Consider the following 22,146-nt stretch of genomic DNA (forward strand, 5'->3'; position numbering starts at 1 on the left):
CCTGCAGGGCAGGAATATCTTAGGCAGAACTTTCAGGCTATAAGTACTTCATTATCCAAGAAGGTCAGAGAAGAATACCCCACTAATCCTATTGATTTGCAAGGTGCTGTGAAAGATAACTTTTGTTTTCCCAAAGCATACTTAATTTACTTAAATGACTTAATTTACCTTGTGATACTTCACTTTTATGTGAAGCAAGTATTCATTAAGTGTATATTAGAGGCCCAGCACTGTTAAGTACAGGGCATAGGGGACTCAGGAAATATGGCAGGGTCTCTGGTAGAATTTTCTGACATTAGAAATATAAACAGGCAATTAGAACAAGTATCACAAGTGTTGTGAGACAGGGCAGTACCAAGTAATGTATGACATTAGAAATTACATGGTTGTCAGAACGCATCACAGGTGCTGCTAGAATACATCATAGATGCTACATTAGGACAATGATGTATGAATGCACAGAATAATTTTGGGAGGTCACACAGATGTGCTTTGCATCCAGTGAACTGGATGCAAACAGACGAATATTTCAATGTAGATCTGTCTTTTCCCCTCCCAAAGACCTTGTAAATCATTTGGAAGGTTCCCAAAAACTAAAAATTTAGTTTACAACCTTTTAAGAAACATCACTGCGGTAAACTGATGGCATATCTGGAGCTCGATAGCCCTTTTTGGTTCTTTTTTACGATGTCTCATCCATTGTTACATCTTTTTCTTTCCTTTCCTTTTTTTTCTTATTTAATTTTCACCGAAGTATAACACATAAACAGAAAAGTGCACGAAAGAAAAAAGTACAGTAACAATGGAATACCACAAAACAACCCCTGGGTAAGCATCGCTCAGGTCAAAGTCAAGAAGGAAACTTTGGCCAGCTCCATGCCCACGCTCCTTTATTTGCATTTAGTATTTTATTTTAGTTTTGTATCAGCAACCCATTGCTTGCTCATTCTTTTTTTATGATCCTTTCAATGACTCCCTTTCCCTCCTTTCCAGAAGTCACTTCTAACTTGACTTCTGATACTGCAGGCTAGTTTGCCTGCTTTTGAAATTTTTCCAAGGAAAAATCAAATGATGTCTGGCTTCTTTTATTTAAGATATGGTTGTAAGGGTCATTTGTGTTTCTGTGAATACCTGAAGCTCATTCGTTTTCAGCTGTAGAGTATTTCATTTTATGAAAAGGTCATAATTTACTTCTGTGTTCTACTCTTGGTCGCCATCTTGGTTGTTTCCAGTTTTGGCAATTACAAATAATGAGGCTGTGAACATCTGTGAATATGTCTTTTGGTGTGCCCATGCAAGCATTTTTGTTGGTTACATATGCAGGAGCAGAATTGATGAATCATGAGATACTGAAATGTTACATTGTGAGAGATAAGGTCAAACAGCTTTCCACACAGATTGTGCTGATTTCTATAGCATCTCTATAGAACCCACCAGCAGAGAAGGAGCATTCACCAACACTTGCGTTGTGTTTTATTTTTTTGGAGCCAGAGTCTTGCTCTGTTGCCCAGGCTGGAGTGTGGTGGCACAGGTGATCTTGGCTCACTGCAACCTCCGCCTCCCAGATCCAGGCGATTCTCCTGCTTCAGCCTCCTCAGCAGCTGGGATTACAGATGCCCACAACCACGCCTGGCTAATTTTTGTATTTGTAGTACAGATGGGATTTCACCATATTGGCCAGGCTGGTCTCGAACTCCTGACCTCACGTGATCCATCTACCTCGGCCTCCCAAAATGCTGAGATTACAGGTGTGAGCCACCACTCCCGGCATCATCGTGTCTTTTTATTTCAGCTCTTCTGGTGGGTACGATCCTGAATCGCATTGTACTTTTAAATTACATTTCTCCCGTAATTAATGAGGTTGAGCATCTTTTCATCTTGCCCATTTTTTATTGTGTTGCTTATCTTTTAAAAATCTATTTGGAAGACTCATTTTCATATTCAGATTAAACAAGCCCTTTTTGATTATATGTATTGCAAATATCTTTCCTCTCTGCAACTTGTGTTCACACTTTTATATCTTTTTCATGAAAAGAAGTTCTTAACTTAAAAATAGTGCGGTTTATCTATTTCTTTCCTTTATGGATAGTGCTTGGGTCACTTGCAGAAGATTTTGTCATTGTGAATCTGAACTTCAAAGTCTTAACATCTTTCCCTAATTTTTTAATATGTATATAATATATATTATATATATATTTTTTATATATATATAAAATATATACACACACACATACATATAATTTATTTCTTTTATTTTATTTTTTTGAGATGGAGTATTGCCCTATTACCCAGGTTGGAGTGCAGTGGTGCAATCTCTATTCACTGCAACCTCCAACTCCTGGGTTCAAGTGATTCTCCCCTGTCAGCCTCCCAAGTAGCTGGGATTACAGGTGTGTGCCACCACACCCGGCTAATTTTTGTATTTTTCATAGAGATAGGGTTTCACCATGTTGGCCAGGCTGGTCTCGAACTCCTGACCTCAAGTGATTCGCCCGCCTTGGACTCCCAAAGTGCTGGGATTACAGGTGTGAGTCACTGTGTCCAGCCTTCTAATTATATTTTGAAGGCTGTATTGTTTCTTCATTCTTTTTGAGATTCACAATACGTCTGGAATTGATTTTTGTGTATGTTGTGCAGCAGTGAGTTAATTTGTTTCACCATATAACATTCAATGAACCAAGCACCATTTACTAAAAGGTCCATCCTGCCCACATTTGTCTGCTGTGCCACCTTTGTTATAAATCAAGTGCAGATATACATAATTCCTATGCCAACACTACACTGTCTTAGTTCTTGCAGCTTTCTACTAGTTCTTTATATCCAGAAGAGTAAATCTTCCTAGCTGGTTCTTTTTCTTCTAGGATTTCCTACCTTTTTTATTTCCATATAAATTTTAGTATCAGCCTGTCTTTTTCCACAAAAAGTTGCAATATTGATTGAAGTGGCATTGAATAGTATCATTTAAAAAAAAAAAAACTCATATATTTGAACTCTTGTGTCTTTGGTATTTAGAAATAATTTATCCATTTGGGGGAGATTTTCTCTGTGTACAATCAAATAGTCTATGAATAATGACATTTTGTTTTTCTTCTTTCCAATATTTACACTGTTAATTTCTTTCTTTCTTTCTTTCTTTTTTTTTTTTTTTGAGATGGAGTCTCACTCTGTTACCCAGGCTAGAGTGCAATGGTGTGATCTCGGCTCACTGCAACCTCTGCCTCCTGGGTTCAAGCGATTCTCCTGCCTCAGTGTCCTGAGTAGCTGGGACTACTGGCATGTGCTACCATGCCTGGCTAATTTTTTTGTATTTTTAGTAGAGACGGGGTTTCGCCAAGTTGGCCAGGCTGTTCTCGAACTCCTGACCTCAGGTAATTTACCCGCCTCGTCTCCCAAAAGTGTCGGGATTACAGGTGTGAGCCACAGCACCCAGCCTATGCTGTTTATTTCTTTCTCTGGCCCATTACTCTGGCTAAGACCTCCAGGACAATGTTGAGCAGAAATGGCCATGGTGGCATCTTTGTCTTATTCCTGATTTCAGAGGGAAAACTTTCAATATTTCATCATTAATACAATGCTTTCCATAGTTTTTTGTTATTGTGGTTTGTTTTTCTTTCTATTTTTTGGTGGAGCAGGATCTTGCTCTGTCACCCAAGCTAGAGTCCAGTGTCACAATCACGACTCACTGCAGTCTCAACCTCCTGGGCTCAAGTGATCCTCCCACCTCAGCCTCTCGAGTAGCTCAAACCAAAGGTGTGTGCCAGCACACCCAGCTAATTTTTAAATTTTTCATAGACATGGGCCTTGTTGCTCAGGTTGGTCTCGAGCTCCTGGGCTCAAGCAATCCTCCCACCTTGGCCTCCCAAAGTGCTGGCATTATAGGTGTGAGCCACCACACCTGGTCTTGCCATAGCTTTTTGCAAACACTTTAAGCAGGCAAAGGAAGTATCCCAAAGTCTAGCCGGAATTATCTGAGTTCTGTCTTCTTGGAAGATTCTAAATGTTGTTATTTGTTCCCTTAGCTCTTTGAGACTGGATTCTTAGAAACTCTGCTCAGCAGTAGAGTTGGAAGGAGTTACCCCTTCAATATTACAGGGAGCCCACTACTGTATTTTACATGCATTTACCAAGGTCTGTCTTTAACTGAAAATAGGCTTCCATTGATATGAATCTTTATGATTGCTTTAGAAATGGTTCAATACCTTGTGGAGTTTAAAATCTGACAAGTTAAAAACCAACCTTCTAGTTTTTTAGTAAATATAATTATAATTAATTTAGTGCTGCATTCAGACTATTAAAAGCATTTTGAGCAAAGAAAGCACAATAATTTAATGCTTCTGAATGGTGTTCTCTAAACAGGTTCCAAAGAGCATTAATGGGTCCTCTGATGTCTTACCTGATATATTACCTGACCTACCCGTGTCTCTGGTTCTGTTATCCCTGATCGTGGTTGATATTATTGAAAAACTCAGGATATATCCTCTTAGAGGGAGTCAAAAGAGTAAGTGTTCTTTTAAATATGAATATTTTTTAAAGTTTGATATGTCTTTCACCTTTCTGCCACTCTGTTATGTGACAACATGTTTAAGGATACCTTTTCTTAGGGCTAACATTACTGATAGAAGACTGTAAACGCAGATATCTAAACATAATTATTTTTAAACCTACCTTGATAGCTAGATAGCTGCTTTTGTTTCCTATCTGCATTTTGGTAGTACTGATAAATTAAAAATTATCAAATAGTTAATACCTTCCAGTCACTCTTGCTGCTCAGATGGAAAGCAAAACTGAGGTGGAGGCCACTAGGAAATTGCAGAATCTGAGCCTGTCACTTTCTACTTCATCCTTGGGAGGGAGATGACGGTCTGTTATGTCTAACACAACACAGGTGACATGTAGGTTGATACGATGGCAGTTGGGGCCATCTGTTGAGCGGAAAGCCCACCCAAGTCACATCTGCCCTCCAGAGTTAGGAGTATTTGTCTTAAACTCAGGAGAGCTGGGAATCTCCAAATCCTTTGCTACATCTCTAGATTCCTTAGAAATCTATTTTTAAATTTGATTTTTTTTTTTTTTTTTTTTTTTTTTAAATTTGAGCTGGAGTCTCGCTGTGTTGCCTAGGCTGATCTAGAGTTCTTGAGCTCAGGAGATCCTCCTGCATCAGCCTCCTGAGTAGCTGGGATTCTAGGTGTGCACACCTGCACCCAGCTTTAAATTGGATGGTTTCTGATGACTCTGTATTTTCTATATTAATATAAATTTCCTGTGCAAGTTTAAAGGTCTTTTTAAAAAAGAAAGACACATGTATCTTTTCGGGAATAAGTTAATGACATTTTATTTTTGTTAGTGATGAATTTTTTATTTTTATTTTTATTTTTTTTTGAGATGGAGTCTTGCTCTGTAATGCAGTGGCGTGATCTCTGCTCACTGCAACCTCTGCCTCCTGGGTTTAAGCAATTCTCCTGCCTCAGCCTCCCGAGTAGCTGGGATTGCAGGCATGCACCACCATGTGTGGCTAATTTTTGTATTTTTAGTAGAGATGGGGTTTCATCATGTTGGCCAGGCTGGTCTCGAACTCCTGACCTCAGGTGATCCACCCACCTTGGCCTCCCAAAGTGCTGGAGTTACAGGTGTGAACCACCGTGGCCAGCCATTAGTTGGATTTTTAAAGGGGAATTTTCCTTGTATCCATAACTTCAACAATGACACTGAGAACTGAAATAAGACAAAGAAGAAGTAGATCTGGGGGAGAAGACTCTAGAACATTTTGTACAACTGCTTCTCACTTGAAGAGCCTTCTTCTTGAGCTGTTCTCCATCCAAATTTAGGAAGATTAGTGTCTGATTTGATAGTTCAGCCGTTTAATAAATTCACACTTAAAAAAACTAGCAGTCACTTGAAATGCCTTTGTAAATATGAATGACACATACTTTTAATTTTTATGCAAACCTCGAACCCAAATAGTCTCCTACACTGATTTCAACATGAGATTAATGATATAAATTATGTAATTTTTGAATCCATGAGGTTTTATCACTTATTCCTTGGAACATGAATTAATATATAAATACATTAACGTGTAAATCTTAAATACATAATTCTGAACCTAAGCAAGTATACCATAAATATGGTTTCACTACAGGTGGTACTTGCAAATTAAACAAATTGACTAAAGGTGGGGGACGAACAAGATCTAGAATAATTTGACTCCCTTTAGGAATGTGGGAAAAGTGAATATGTTCTTTGCTCTTTCCAGATAGTCTGAAATGCATCCATGTCTGTTAGCTGGTAGCAGTTTGGACTTTACATTAGATGAAACTAACATCATCTACAATGCATGGATTTATGGACACTCTTACAGCATCCTAACCATCTTCATTCCAAGCTACAAAACTTTTATCTTTGTGTAGCTTTTCCTTTTCAAAAATTTTAAATGAAAGTTATTCTGCAGAAGAAATATGCTTATGCTTAAAACAGTCTTCACTGGACCAAGGAATCCTTTTTACGAACCTCCTATTACCAGTGGAAATTTCTCAGTATCAAGTAATTATCATGCAGCAGCTTCTAACCGCTGCGTTTCATGGAGGTTGCGCCGCGTATGGGAGCATTTTTCTGACGTGTGGATCTCTGCAGCACGGCAATCTCACAGATGTACGTGGTACCTAGGAATGCCAATCCCCAGTCACGTGCACAAATAATAACAATACAAAGAATAGCCTGTGGAAGAAGAGGACTTCTATCTCCTCTTCTTCACTGTCTTCTTCCTGCTCCCATTTAATTAATTAATTAATTAATTAATTTTTTGAGACGGAGTCTCGCTTTGGTGCCCAGGCTAGAGTGCAGTGGTACAATCTCAGCTCACTGCAGCCTTTGCCTCCTGGGCTCAAGTGATCCTCCTGCCTCAGCCTCCCAAGTAGTTGGGAATACAGGAGGGCACCACCATGCCTGGCTAATTTTTGTATTTTTAGTAGAGATGTGTTTTCACCCTGTTGGCCAGGCTGGTCTCTAACTCCTGACCTCAAGTGATCTGCTTGCCACAGCTTCCCAAAGCACTAGGTTGACAGGTGTGAGCCACTGTGCCCACCTGCTGCTCCCATTTTAGACCAGACCCACAGTGGGTCTCCTGTGCCCTTATTTGTTGGTCTAGACTGCTGGCGACCCTGCTGCATCTGCTTTACACTCAGTTTCTTACTCTCATGTGCAAACCCCTCGGCGCATGCTGTTTTCTACCACTTCTGCTCGGCTCTGCTCTAAATGCTGTTGGTGCTGCTGTTGCTTGTGTCTGGGGTATTGGTGGATGTGCTGCTGGTGCTTTAGATTGACTTCCTTTCTTTTGCTAGTGGGAATACTGGCTTCCTGCCACTGAGTTCTAGTTTTCTAAAGAGGTCTCAAACAGAGCACTAGAATAGCAGTTTTTGCTTGGAAACAACAGCCTTTTAGCCCTTAGAGTGTATATATACCAACAGATTGGCTGGGCTTCAGTGATTTCAGATAACGGCCATTCTACTCCCCTGCAAACCACCACTTCCCCTCGCACTTATAGACCTTGTGGCTGAATGTGACAGAGCCAGACTCCTTCTTTGAGGCAGCTTTTCTTCATGGGGGTCTCGTAGGTCCTCAGATCAGGCTTAGCTATATCGTCTGAACCTCATTCCTGGCCACTATTAGAGTCCTCTACCTATCACCACCTAGATTCCTTAACCCCCATCAAAACCAGTGGGTGCAAACAGACCCGTGAAAGTGTCCATGATTACAGAGGGAGTTTTCAGTCCTACCGTCGAGACTCATTTGAATAGGACTTGCAGCCCAGGCCAGACACCCTGTTACAAAGTGGTACAATAGATTATAATAGCTAAAGGACTATGGTGCCACAGATGAAGGAAAATTTCATTTTATCTAAGGTGTTGAAGGTAAGAAAAGACTAAAGGGAAGATCTTGGATTTGCGGGAGCTTATAGGTAGACATGGTAAAGAAAATTTTCTACATAGGAGAAAGGTTGGGCCTCCAAGAACTAAGATGTGTATGTAGCAAATGGCCATGATAGGAAGTGAAAACGAAGCAGTGTTGTTGTCTGGGGTAAATACCCAAGGTTCATCATCTCGCGCCAAGAAGATTAAGGACATAGACACACACAAGGAGTGAGTTTAGGAGCGGAGGTTTAATAGATAAAAGAAAGGAGAGCAGCTCTCTCTCTTTTGAGACAGAGGGGCTCCTCAATGGGAATTCCGGCCCGTGACAGAGTGCACTGGGTTTTATAGACAGGCTTTAGGAGGCGGTGTCTGATTTACATAGGGCTCACAGATTGGTTGGACTGGGGGTGATATTTACATAGTGCCCAGAAAAGGCTGGTCACCCCACCCTAATCTTATTATGCAAATAGGCTTTCCAGTTGGCTGGTGCCATGTTGCCTGCTCCTCACTGTACACACAGCTGACAAAGAGAAGGGAAGATGGAGCCACCATTTTGACCACGCCTAGTCCCAGGTGGCCTTTTCCTATTGGCACAGCAGCCGGCATTCACCCGTGCAAGCTTCCAGCTTGCTTGTCTGTGTCTGCAGCTCGATTTTACAGGCTGCTCTGTGCTAGAAAAGAAAATTATTTGGGGGTGATTTTCATGAAAAGGGAAACCTTACCAAGGACTCCCATACCCTCATATCTGCCTGAATAACTTCTTCTTAACTCCTATATCGAAATTAAGCTTGGTTGGATTTCACACGTTGAATCAACAAACCTGGTGCTGGGAGGCAAGTTGCCTTCTTAATACCGACTACTGTTCATTAACTTGTCATTTCAGAAACCTACAATGTCACTTCAAGAGTAACTGAAAATTTGCATGCAGCCAGGTGCAGTGGCTCACGCCTGTAATCCCAGCACTTTAGGAGGCCGAGGTGGGGGATCACCTGAGGTCAGGAGTTTGAGACCAGCCTGGCCAACATGGTGAAACCCCATTTCTACTAAAAATACAAAAAATTAGCCAGCCATGGTGGCAGGTGCCTGTAATCCCAGCTATTGGGGAAGCTGAGGCAGAAGAATCGCTTGAACCCGAGGCGGAGGTTGCAGTGAGCTGAGATGGCACCACTGCACTCCAGCCTGGGTGACAGAACATGACTCTGTCTCAAAAGAAAAAAAAAAAGGAAAGAAAATTTGCATGCATGCGTGTGTGTGTGTGTGTGTGTGTGTCTGTTGTATGTGTGTGTTTGGGAGAAGGGAGAGCTTCATCATAATCAACAATGTTTTTGTGTGTTTAAGTGTTGATGTTTTATGTGAGATTTCATTTGGGGGAAAAAAGGTTCCTCTGCTAAATGTTTAAAAATCATTAATCTAGGGCTTCATTTAGCATTGTAACCATACCTGTTTCTAGGACGCTACCATTTCTATGGAGAGATAGATAGGTTGCCAACTCTCTCTCCAGGCCCGGCTCCCTGGCAATCATGACTGCACCACCTAGAGGCAAAGTGAGCCCCTATCTAAGGTCTTGTGACTGCTGCTGCTGCTCTGGGCAATTTCAGCTTTGAAGGCAGAGTGACCCATCTTGGTGGAGTACACACTGGCTTGATGCTCAACACCTTTGAAAAACAGATAACGCTTTTAACATGCCATATTGAATTTTTTCTTTCTAATGTTTCATTTTTCCAAAAGAACACATACTTGTTTTAAAAAGTTATAAAATAGAGATAAACAAAAAAGAAAAGTTAAATGAAACATAACCCTACAAACTAGGAATTTATAACTGGATAGCATCTTGAGGTACAGTCATCTGTTAAGAAAACCTATTCTGTAACTCTTTTTTTTTTCTTAATGGATGGTGGGCATCACTCTCATTATTACATCTTCTTTTTGTTTTATTTTGTTTTGTTTTTGAGACAGTCTCGCTCTGTTGCTCAGGTTGGAGTGCAGTGGCATGATCTCTGCTTACTGTAGCCTCTGGTCCTGGGCTTAAGCTATTCTCATGCCTCAGCCTCCCAGGTAGCTGGGACGACAGCCGTGCACCACCATGTCCCTCTAACTTTTGTATTTTTAGTAGAGATGGGGTTTCACCATGTTGCCCAGGCTGGTCTTGAACTCCTGACCTCAAATGATCCACCCACCTCGCCTCCCAAACTGCTGGGATTACAGGTGTGAGCCACTGTGCCCAGCCTCGTTATTACATCTTCTACTGTGTAGAAGGTGTTATTGGTCGAATTATATTCCATTATGTTAATGAACCATGATAGTATAGCTAGCAGATCCCCAGTTGTTGAACAACTAGATTTGTTCCAGTTTTTAGTTATGATAAACCCTGCTATTGTAAGTCTCGTTCAGAAGTAAAAGGGTTGAGAAGGACAAGGATATGGTTAGAATGCGTAAGGCGATGTGCTTTTGAGTTGGGCAGGGCAGACAAGTCACGGTTAAAGCACGTGCCATGTGTAGTGCAGGTGGGCTGTGTTTAAAGCGCCCTGGGCTACGTGTAGGAGTCAGAAACCTCTCAGGGAGGTGACTGGCAAAACAGAAGCTGGGTATGGAGAGAGTTAACTGCCTCTGGATGGGAGCCGAATGATATCAGGATGATGACTGCAGAATGTCCTCAGAAGACCTGGAGCATCTGCTCATGCCCAGACTCCTCAGCAAGAACACTGCCAGAAGAAAGTGACTACTAGGGACTGGCTACACATGCTGGGAATGTAGAGGGACCCATAAAGGGATCGTATGTACCGTGCGGTGTGGCAAGAGGGGTTTGGCCGCATTAGGGAGAGCTGCATGTTCAGAGATGGCTGGCTAGAGGTGAGGTCAACAGGCTATTTGAGTGGAAAACCTCAGCGCCCTGCAAAGGAGGCGGTTTCCACTATCACATCAGCGAGAGGTGCCGGCTATGATGTTGGCAGGGTAAGGCTTTCAAATAAATCTGCTCCCAATGGCCCTCATCCAATGCCTTCTGCGTGGTCTTTTAATACCAGAAACTTGAGTCAGTGCCTGCAGGCGCCTCAGCAGTATAGATGATTATTTATTTCCTTAGGTCAAATGCTTAGATGCAGAACTTCTGGCTCAAAGTCCATGCAAGGTTTTAAGGTTTGTGCTATGTGTAGTTAAACTGTTCCCTCTAAAGAACTTACCCTCTAAATAGCAATGTAAGGAAATACCTGCTTCTCCTTAACCTTACAACCTTGCAACAGTGGAAATTTATTCCATTTCTTCTCTTCCAAAATAGTATCGTAGGCATAGGCAAAATAGTACCTTGCCGCCTTTATAATTTGCTTTTGAAAGTAGTAGTTGTGTTTGCCATCTTCTCATAGGTTTATTGGCTATTTGTAGTTTTTAAAAATCATATATTTAGGTCCTTGATCTGGTTTTCTGTTGGTATGGCCATTTTTCTTTTCTTTTCTTCTTCTTCTTCTACTTCCTTTTTTTTTTCTACTGAATCATGAGTTCTATAAATAGTGAGGATGTTAAGTTTTGCCTGTCATAGGTGTAGAGTGTATATTTTAGGGTTCTCATTTGCCTTTTAATTTTACTATGGTGTTTCTCATATAGGGAATTTAAAATTTTGATGTCATCCAAGCTATTAGTATTTCTGTATGGTGTAGTTATGCTTAAAAAGTCTTTTTTGCACTACAAGTAAAAATTATTTACCAATTATTTTCCCAAAGCAGTTAACATTTAAATGTTTAATGAAGAAAAATTGAATTATCTATAGGGTACAAATTGGTTAATTTATAAATAACCAATAAATTAGACAAGATAGTCAACATGTTTATTCACCTGAGCTGGCAAAGTTTTTCGACTTCTGTTTCTATTGTATTTCTTCTGGTATTTCCAACATATAAAAAAGCACTTAATAGAGTTCTTTAAAAATATCAGCGTCAAGCACAGTTGCCCCAGATGAACTGGATCAGAATCTCTGGGGATGGGATTAGGCATATTTGGATTTTAAAAAAGGAAACCTCATTGAGAGACCCTGATTTATATCTCTAATTAAGAGCAGTGCTTGTTACCCTTGGCTGTACATTAAAATCAACTACGGAAATTTGAAAGTTCGGATGTCTAGGACGCACCCGGTTAATGAAATCATAATTTTCTGGAGTGAGGCCCAGGCACTACTAATCTTTAAAATTAGCAATTCCCAGATGATTGACAATTGGGAAAATAATAGGAGTGGATAGGGAGAAAGCAAGCAAGGGGAATTTATGCCAGATAATGCCCCAATTTCTTCATGAAATAGGAGGCAAATTTTCTGCTGAGAACAGTGGAGATGGATGGAAGGGAGAGGACCCACAAGAATGGGGCATGCTCTGGGGTAACTGCTGTGGGGAATGGAGATGAAGTGGGCTAGAGACAGGGAGACAGATGGATGAGTGATGTTGAGTGTGCAGCACAAACTGGAACCAGGAATTTGTTCTGCGGCTGATCCAGATGATATGTTTTTTCTCACTGAGGTTCAGAAATCTGGGCCTGGCAGGTTGAAAAGATAGAAGCCTTAGGACTGACCCAGGTTTGGGAGTTTGCAGTGCAGGAAGGAAGAAGGAAAAGGAACTGTTTCTCTCTGAGTTATTTCTTCTTGGTATCGACTTACCAAAATATAATTTCTGAAAATGAATGCCAACGATAATTTTTATTGAATGTCTAAGCTATTGCCATTGAATCGGGGGCCACTGGTTATCACAAATACAGGGATTCTTAGCCATGGATTTCCACCAGAGATCATCAAAGTGTCTTTGCAATCCATATGCATGAGCTCTACCTACCATTCAACAGACTGGAAGACAGAACCTGGCATCTGTAATTTTTTAAAGTTCTGCCATCGATTCTGATGCCCACTCTGAGAATCCCTTACTATAGGAAGTACTAGGAGCTGTCATAAATATCAAGTTAAAAGCAGAGAGGTCAATCCACACACAGGTCAATCCAAATTCTTAAGGGAACTGGCTTTCCAAATTTTCTTGAAATGTGACTCATGGCATTTTAACCAAATAGTATGTAAGAGATGTCATAGAGGTTAAAAGGAAAAAACAAAAAAACAAAAACAAGCAAACAAACCAAAAAACAACAACAACAACAACAAAAAAAGAAAGGATGCAGCTTTTTTTCTGAATAAAATGAATGGCATTTTGAGTTCCTCTTTAGTTCTTTTTAAGAAATAGCTTATTATACAAGATGAGTCCCGAGTGTGAGCTGGATTTCCATAATGTGTTATTTTGCAATGTGCTCAGGGGTGAGTATGAGGAACACTGTGTCCGGGGCCAAACGGGGGAGGAGGGTATTTTCCTTTCCTACCCTCCCTTTGCTATTTAGAAGAAGGAAGTTTCAGGAAAGTGTGTTAGTTCTAGGATTTTTTTTCCTCTTCTCGAGAAATAAGTGGCCATCTACTAGACTGGGGTAAGAGAAGCGTAGAATTTCTGATTTATATTTTCTAATGAAGTGCCAGCTGTCTGGATTACACATGAGATTGGGCCAAAAGCTATAATGGAGTGAGTTGGGTGCCAACAGACGTAGCATGTCAGGTGCTATCAAAATTTTCAGTGAAGGCTCCCTTTGATTTTGACAGCTTTATATGATTTTAACAATTTGGCATTAAATTGTTTTTTTCTTCTTTCTAAGTGGTCAAAATAATTGTGAATAATTTTAGTATATTAAATGAGACACTTGTAAGTCACAGAATACTTTGGAAACAAATATTTCAGGGAGACTGATAGGAATAAGGGAATAAAAGAATTCAGCATGTGTTACTTTATAATACCAAGCCTTGTGTTCCATATTATTATGGACCAAGAAAAGCTTATGGCCCCAGTTTGAAATTAAAGGCATAGGTCACTGATTTTCAATATTTACATTTTCATATCTTAGGTCAAAGAGAGCTGATCACCTGCATAATGTGTGGATGTTCTTTTTCTCTTCTGGTTTTTGAGAGAATGTCTCATTCTGTTGTCCATGCTGGAGGGCAGTGCCATGATCACAGTGCACTGCAGCCTCAGCCTCCTGGGCTCAAGTGATCCTCCTGCTTCGGCCTCCCAAAGTGCTGAGATTACAAGCATAAGCCACTGGCTTAGCTGATATTCTTGATCATTTGTTGTTGACATTGTGTGTATACTAATAGTAAGGTCCTATCTAGAACAACACCACTTTTCTCATGCTCTGCTTCCACTTGCTATTTTGGGACCCTAAATCCTTCTGTTTCTGGATATGTGTGTGTATAAGTGGGTAGGTTGGTAGTTGGGGGAGCTGGAGACTCTCAGGGACTTCTTCTTATGAGATCATAAACACAATCTTCTTGAAATCACACATCTGTACTGATAGGGTTTGGCTGTGTCACCACCCAAATCTCAACTTGAATTGTATCACCCAGAATTCTCACGTGTTGTGGGAGGGTCCCAGGGGAGGTAATTGAATCATGGGGGGGTCAGTCTTTCCCATGCTATTCTTATGATAGTGAATAAGCCTCATGAGATCGGATGGGTTTATCAGGGGTTTCTGCTTTTGCATCTTCTTCATTCTCTCTTGCTGCCGCCATGGAAGAAGTGCCTCTCACCCTCTGCCATGATTGTGAGACCTCCCTGGCCACGTGGAACTGTAAGTCCAATAAAACCTCCTTTCCTTCGCAGTCTTGGGTATGTCTTTATAAGCAGCATGAAAACGGATTAAAACATGCCCTTTCTTCCTCCTGCCTGGTGACCCCTGATGCTACTGGTGCCTGGATGGTCTCTGGCATGCTTTGAAGCAGTGCTGCTGCTGTTGGTGCTGTCTGCCCAAGCACTGCGGACTGTGCCATGCCAGACTGCACTGGCACCCTCTGTGGGGCCTGATATCGCATTACATCCTCTCTTACTGTTGAGCTATGCAGGTCCCCAGCCTGTGCTGCCAGGTGCTTCTGATGTCTTCCAGGGTGTGTTAGTGGAATCAATCCTCACGGCCTTGCTTAAGGGGCTCCCTCCAGGACTGGGCCAGAAGGGCATCTGAGTGGTAGACTCTGTGCAGAGCTCCACATTTTACCCATTGACTCTGTGGGAACCAGAGTCAATGGTTGGGCTGAGCTTTCATGCTTTGACTTCCTTGCCTTAGTGCAGGTTTTTCCCCCAGGATGCTCATTGCTCCCTCATGCTAATAAATTTCAGAAAAGAACTTCCTCCCACCTTTTATTCAGCAAATCTTTATGGTGGATCTGTTCCATACCAATACCAGGCACTCCACCGGTGCTAGGGGTACAAAGCTGAGCAGAAACAGGCAGACACTGCCTTTTGGGGAGCTCCTGGTCTAGATGCTCCAGGGCTTTTAAACTACACTAGTAAATATGCATAAACTGGGCTGACGGAGGTTCTTCAGAAAGCAGTGACTCAGGTTTAATCCATTAGGCATCAGTTTCTGTCATCCAGCTCCTGCTGGGATTGCTAGCTCCTGTCTGTATCCAAGCACTTAAAACTCCTGAGTATTTGGAATAAAGGAGGAAATATGGGTAGAGGCATTTCAGACCATTTCAAAGTGTAGGATTATTTCTCTTTGGCAATGAGATAACTATATGCATCTTGACATTCTACCTTACTGTATATATTTTCTTTACACATATTCAATAGTATATTATTTTTATATATATCATAAAATAAATAAACGTTTCAGGGACATTGATAAGAATAACAGAACATGAAGAATTCAGCGTGCACTTATTTATATATTATATATTTTGAGTAAAATATATCTAGAAATATATGTCATAAGTCACATAAATAATATAATTACTTTTGTATAAAATATATTGTAAATTAAATAACATTTTCTAGTCTAACCATGTATCTCTTGGGGAGGAGGACCACAACATGATTGAAAAACTGAAGATTAGGAATTTTAGATGGGAACATTTTTTCAATATTTAAAAATAGAATATTTAAAAATGGATAATATTAAGATTTTAGCAATACTTGTCCAGTGTTAGATAAGTCTGTAAAGCAGTGGTAGAGGGAAAAATGATCTCTAAACCATCTAGTGGGCGGGGCATGGTGGCTCACACCTGTAATCCCAGCACTTTGGGAGGTCGAGGTGGGAGAGCCGCTTGAGTCCAGGAGTTCAAGACTAGTCTGAGTAACATAGCAAGACCCCATCTCTACAAAAAAAAAAGTAAAAAAAATTTAAACCATCCAGCTTTCTAGTTGTGTCCTCTGACAAAATAATTCTCTTAACATTTACATTGTATAAAATATAGAAATAATACATTTATTTATTGTCAGATTTATGCAATGAGTGGCAAGGAACTGAAATGGGATCTTAGGGTTTTTGAATTTACTGGACAACAATCTCATGCTTTCTGTAAAGAAAGTTGCCACAACTGTTTCACAGCTGAGAATGTATGCCCACAGGCTTTTCCAGAACTGATGATGGTTGAATATTCATCTTGAATTCATTATTATTATTTGGTGAAAACTTGTACACAGTTTTGAGCATAGGCAGTAGTATACTGGTCAGTGTTTAATCAGTTACCTTTGTGGAGTAGGGTTGAGGAGTGGGGAAGTCCTGATTTGTAGCATTTGCCAACGTCTGTGGTGTAAATTCTCCCACTATGACCAGTTTCAAGCTACCAGTGATATCACTGAACACTGATCATGGAATTAGGAAGAGATACCTACAAGAGGCTCTTCTTAGCTGGTATAAACTGCCTTCACTTGTGTGGGTTCTATCTGTAGGGTAGCATTTTTCTTTGTGATGTGAACAGGCAAATATGAGAATTAAACTCACGATCTTGTTTAGTCTCTGTAGTGTGATAGTGTTTCTCAAACTTGTGACCTCCCCTGATATACCAGATAATGAGTTATGGTGGAACTATAGCCAAAGTTAAATTACAGTCACTCTTACTGTTTACTGCATTCTAATATATTCTATTCTGTCCCAATTAATTTAAAACAATAAATTATTTCACTATTGCTACTTTTTATTTATTTAACACATAAATGATCATTCTATATGCCAAACACTATTTTTTTTTTTTTTTTTTTTTTGAGACGGAGTCTTTGCTCTGTCACCCAGGCTGGAGTGCAGTGGCGCGATCTCGGCTCACTGCAAGCTCCGCCTCCCGGGTTCACGCCATTCTCCTGCCTCAGCCTCGGGAGTAGCTGGGACTACAGGCGCCCGCCGTATTTTTTAGTAGAGACGGGGTTTCACCGTGTTAGCCAGGACGGTCTCAATCTCCTGACCTTGTGATCCGCCCGTCTCGGCCTCCCAAAGTGCTGGGATTACAGGCGTGAGCCACCGCGCCTGGCCGCCAAACACTATTTTTAAGTGCTTTACAGATACTGACCTATTCCTTCCTTAGAACCGACCTGTGAGGTAGATGTCCCATGTCATCATTTATTGCTTGGTAATATGACTTGTCTTCCCTACCTCAGTAAGAGTGTGTCAAAATAACAGTGTTTAGCTGGGTGTGGAGGTTCATGCCGGTAATTCCAGAGCGTTGAGAGGCTGAGGCAGAAGGATTGCTTGAGGTCAGGTATTCAAGACCAGCCTGGGCAACATAGTGATAGCCCCATCTCTACAAAAAATTGAAAAATGAGCCAGGAGTCATAGCGCATGCCTGTAGTCCCAGCTACTTGGGATTCTGAAGTCTGTAGTCCCAGCTACTTGGGATTCTGAAGTGGGAGGATCACATTTGCCCAGGACATCAAAGCTGCAATGAGCCAGGATTGTACCACTGCACTCCAGTCTGGGTAGAGCAAGACTGTGTCTCAAAAATAGTAAATAGATAAATAAATGATGAAGCTGAAGCTCTGCTTTCTAAGGTTTAGTCCGGAGTGCTGTATTTGAATGGAAGCTGCTAGAAGGGTGAGAATCTTACCTGTTGATTGTTGTGTCTTCCACAATTCCTAGTACAGGATCTTAGACATTGTAAGTGTTTGAGACAGTGAATAAATGAATGGATGAATGAGTGAGCCTGCAGTCCCAGCTAGTTGGGAGACTGGGGCAGGAGGATCGCTTGAGCCCAGGAGCTTGAGGCTGCAGTGAGCTATGACTGTGCCCCTGCACTCCAGCCTGGGCAATAGAGTGAGACCATATCTCTAAAGTAAGTAAATAAATAAATAAATAAATAAATAATAGTGTTTCTAATTTACCTTGAGGTGTGTTTTAATTTGTTGCCTTTTTCCCCTTGTCCTCTGAAATTATGATGACTACCGGTGCTTTGTGTGCTGCATGTTTTTTCAGAAATCATTTTTAAAGGACTGGTAATTTTCTTCTGCTCCAGATAGTTTTCTCAGTGTTATGCCTACATCATTCGTTTTTAGATTGCTCTAGCCATTGTCCCCTCGGGGGAAATAGATTTGGGGGCTTGTTAGTTAAGACTAGCCATGTTTGTTTCTGAGTAATTATGCTTTGACTGATGTGAACTGGTAACAATCTCTTTGCACATCAGCTGCCTCTGCTGACTTCTGTGTCTTCATTCTACTGCCTCATATTTGCCTCTAAGTAGCTACTTTTGCTCCAACCTAATAAACTTAGAACGAAATCCAAAACTTTTATCCTGGACCATAGAACTCTCTATAATCTGTCTCTGCCACAGAGAGTATGGTACAAGGGTTAAGGGTTTGGGACTCAAGTTCTGCTTTTTCTACTAGCTAGCTGTGTGACCTTGGAAACAGTGCATAATCTCTCTGTGCCTCAGTTTACTCATCATTAAAATGGGAAAATAGGCGGCATGCAGTGGCTCATGCCTATAGTAATTCAGTGTGTTGGGAGGCTGAGGCAGGAGGATCATTTGGGTCCAGAAGTTTGAGACCAGCCTAGGCAACACAGCAAGTCATCCATGTCTCTATTAAAAGTAAAAATAAAAAAAAAATTAGTCAGGTGTGGTGGTGCAAGCCTGTAGTCTCAGCTATTTGGGAGGCTGAGGCAGGAGGATCGCTTGAGTCTGGGAGTTGGAGGCTGTAGTGAGCTATGATTGTGCCACTGCACTCTGGTCTGGGCGACAGAGCAAGACCCTGTCTCTAAAATAACATAAAGTAAGATAAAACGGGAAAACCATAGGGTTTCAATAAGTGAGTTAAAGCATATAAAGGGTTTGCAACAGTGCCTGATACGTAGAAAGGTCTTAGTAGTCACCAGCTCTTTTCCTCTCCCACTTCCTCTCTGCATCCCCCACCTTTCACCAAACTCCTTTCTTTCAGTTCATGCTAGCTGAAGGATATTTACACAGGCCACTCCCACTGCCTGCAAGTTCTTTTTTCCATTCCTCGCTGAATCAATTCCTACTCATGCTTCCTATCTCTGCTTAACTGTCACGTCTCAGACAAGCCTCCTTTGACTCCCCAGTGAATCCCCTTTGATTATCTCTCATCACAGAATTTACTTTCCTTTAAAGCCCGGCCACCATTTATTATTCCGTATTTATTGGTGTGATTGTAGGAGACTCAGAGTCACGAAGCTAGGAACTACTTCCATGCTATTTGGGATGCCATTTGCCAATGTCTAGCCCAGGCTTGGTACGGTACTCTCGTATTTGCTCATTGCAGGCCGTTGGGAGTCTAATGAATGCATTTTTAGCATCAGCTTTCTTCTTGGATATTTTTAGGTGCTTTGTGATTCCTTTTTCTTTTCTTATTTTATTAATTAATTAATTATTGGAGATGAAGTCTCACTCTGTTGCCCAGGCTGGAGTGCAGTGGTGCAATCCCGGCTCACTGAAACCTCCATCTCCTGGGTTCAAGTATTTCTCCTGCCTCAGCCTCCTGAGTAGCTGGAACTACAGGCGCCACCTCGCCCGGCTAGTTTTTTGTATTTTTTTTTAGTAGAGACGGGGTTTCACCGTGTTAGCCAGGATGGTCTTGATCTTCTGACCTCATGATCCGCCCGTCTCGGCCTCCCAAAGTGCTGGGATTACAGGCTTGAGCCACCACGCCCGGCCTATTTTTACTTTTTAAAGGGCAATGTGCGCTTCTCAGGAGGTGAGGAGATCTCTCTCTTTATGCTTATGTCTTCTATGAATTTCGTGCCAGTGAATATCGTTTTACCCAAACAGAACAAATAACAACTAAGGACAATAGGAAAAAGAATTCCAGCTCTAAGTGGACATTTAGAAAGTCATGTGGAGAGCAAACTCATCCTGGAGCTAACGGGAATAGCATCAAATCCATGAGCCTGTACTTTGCTCCAAGATGTACTTGCTAGTCCCCTCCAATGACCAAAAGATTTCTCAGCTTCCTTAACTCTCCCCAGTCCCCTGGGAGGCCATCAAAGCTTTCCAGTTAATAGTTCTAGTACTTCTTACTTGGAAAGAGGAAGCAGAATCCGTGTACCCCCTGATTTAATTTGAGCTGTGTAAAGATACCAAGTTCAAAGACCTAATTTCACCTCATACACATGTATCTCATTAAAACCAAACTCCAGCTAAGACTTCATTGTTCATAGCAGCTGCACTTAGCATCTGCAATGTTAAGACTCTCACCGACTGTTTAAAAAAATGTTAATGTGTCACTTTTGGGGTTTCCACTTCCTGGCTTTCAAACAATGCTGAATTTGCAATCATCTTTCGAAAGCCCAAATTACACACTGTGTTCTGAATGTTGACAAAGCCGTTTGGATTTTCATTATGACAGTTTCACCTATCAAGAGAGGGGAACAAAAGTTCTCTAGGACATGACATATTCTAAGGCAATATTTTCTATATTGATTTTTAAATTCATTTTTATTTATTTTATTTTTTGAGATGGAGTCTCACTTGTCGCCTAGGCTGGAGTGCAGTGGTGCGATCTTAGCTCACTGCAACTTCCTCCTACTGGGTTCAAGCAATTCTCATGCCTCAGCCACCAGAGTAACTGGGATTCCAGGCGCCCACCACCACTTGCAGCTAATTTTTTTATTTTTACTAGAGATGGGTTTCACCATGTTGGCCAGGCTGATCTCGAGCTCCTGACCTCAGGTGATCCACCTGCCTGGGCCTTCCAAAGTGCTGGGATTACAGGCATGAGCCATCACGCCTGGCTCTATATTAATTTTTTAAATAATATAAGAAGTGCAATAGATACAAATGAGCATCTGAGTTTAAAAAGATGGTTTTATGAATTTAAGAATAATAACTTGTTATATAATTTTCTCCCTTACTTGAGTATTATTTATTAAGATGATTCCCACTCAGGCCACTGAATTCTAATATTGATAAAGAAGTTTCTAAGGTCATGGGTGCTGACATTTACCTATCAATGATTCATACTGGAAGTAATGTGTCATCAAGAATTTAGATTATCTTTTTAGTTTATAAAAATGCTCAATTCACACTTAAACTTTAAAACTAATTAGTTACTTGTATAAAAGAAACTAGAAATGTACTGCGTCCTTTAAACAAACTCCTACTTATAGTAGTCAAGCATTTTATTAGTTATCAATCACAATTTATTTATTGTAAAATGTTTTCATGTTCAGCTCCATGCACTTCAACAAGTTTTTATTGACTTTGTTTCTTTGACCTTTAGAGCTATTCAGTCTAATGACTCCCTTTAAATTTTGTCTTACCACGTCATATGGCAGCTCAGCACGTTTGCTGAGTAAACTTTGTCAAGTCCTGATAATTTCTTAGCAACCAAAATGGTGTTTTAGTGGATAAATGTTTGAAAAAGAACACGTTATCCCTTCTGTGCATAAAAACAATGCCATCAACATTGTTTTAGGTCTTGAGATTTGAGAATTTGTACATAATCCAACCTCAACACCCATGTATACATGGAGAGGAACACACACACACACACACACACACACAGTGTTGCATCACGTGCCTTATTCATTCAGATCACTGGTGTGTTGACCATGGCCACAGAAGAGATGCTTTAAGTTAACCAATCCTAATGATCACTTCAAGAGTCTTTGCAAAAGAACAGCTTAAAAACCTTGGATTCAGCATGTCACTCTTCACTAGGAATCTCTGGTGGTCAAATAGATTCCCTCTAGGCCGGTTACCATGGCTCACGCCTGTAATCCCAGCACTCTGGGGGACTGAGGTGGGAAGATCACTTGAGGTCACGAGTTTGAAACCAGCCTGGCCAACACAGAAACCCCGTCTGTACTAAAAATTAGCCAGGCATGGTGGTGTACACCTGTAATCCCAGCTACTCGTGCGCTGAGGCAGGAGAATCGCTTGAACCAAGGAGTTAAAGGTTGCAGTGAGCTGAGATCATGCTGCTACACTCCAGCTTGGGTGACAGAGCAAGACTCTATC

The 22,146-nt window shown here is 41.1% G+C and overlaps 1 protein-coding gene across 1 annotated transcript in view; it reads left to right on the plus strand.

Moving 5' to 3' along the window:
- Window positions 1–22,146, plus strand: part of TMEM236 (transmembrane protein 236) — a 49,406-nt gene that overhangs the window by 22,098 nt on the left and 5,162 nt on the right. The window contains exon 3 of the mRNA XM_008002408.3: window positions 4,357–4,498. Within this exon, the coding sequence (XP_008000599.1) occupies window positions 4,357–4,498 (142 nt within the window). The remainder of the gene's footprint in view (window positions 1–4,356; window positions 4,499–22,146) is intronic.

This window comes from Chlorocebus sabaeus, chromosome 9 (assembly GCF_047675955.1).
Source record: "Chlorocebus sabaeus isolate Y175 chromosome 9, mChlSab1.0.hap1, whole genome shotgun sequence".
In the NCBI taxonomy this organism is placed as follows: Eukaryota; Metazoa; Chordata; class Mammalia; order Primates; family Cercopithecidae; genus Chlorocebus; species Chlorocebus sabaeus.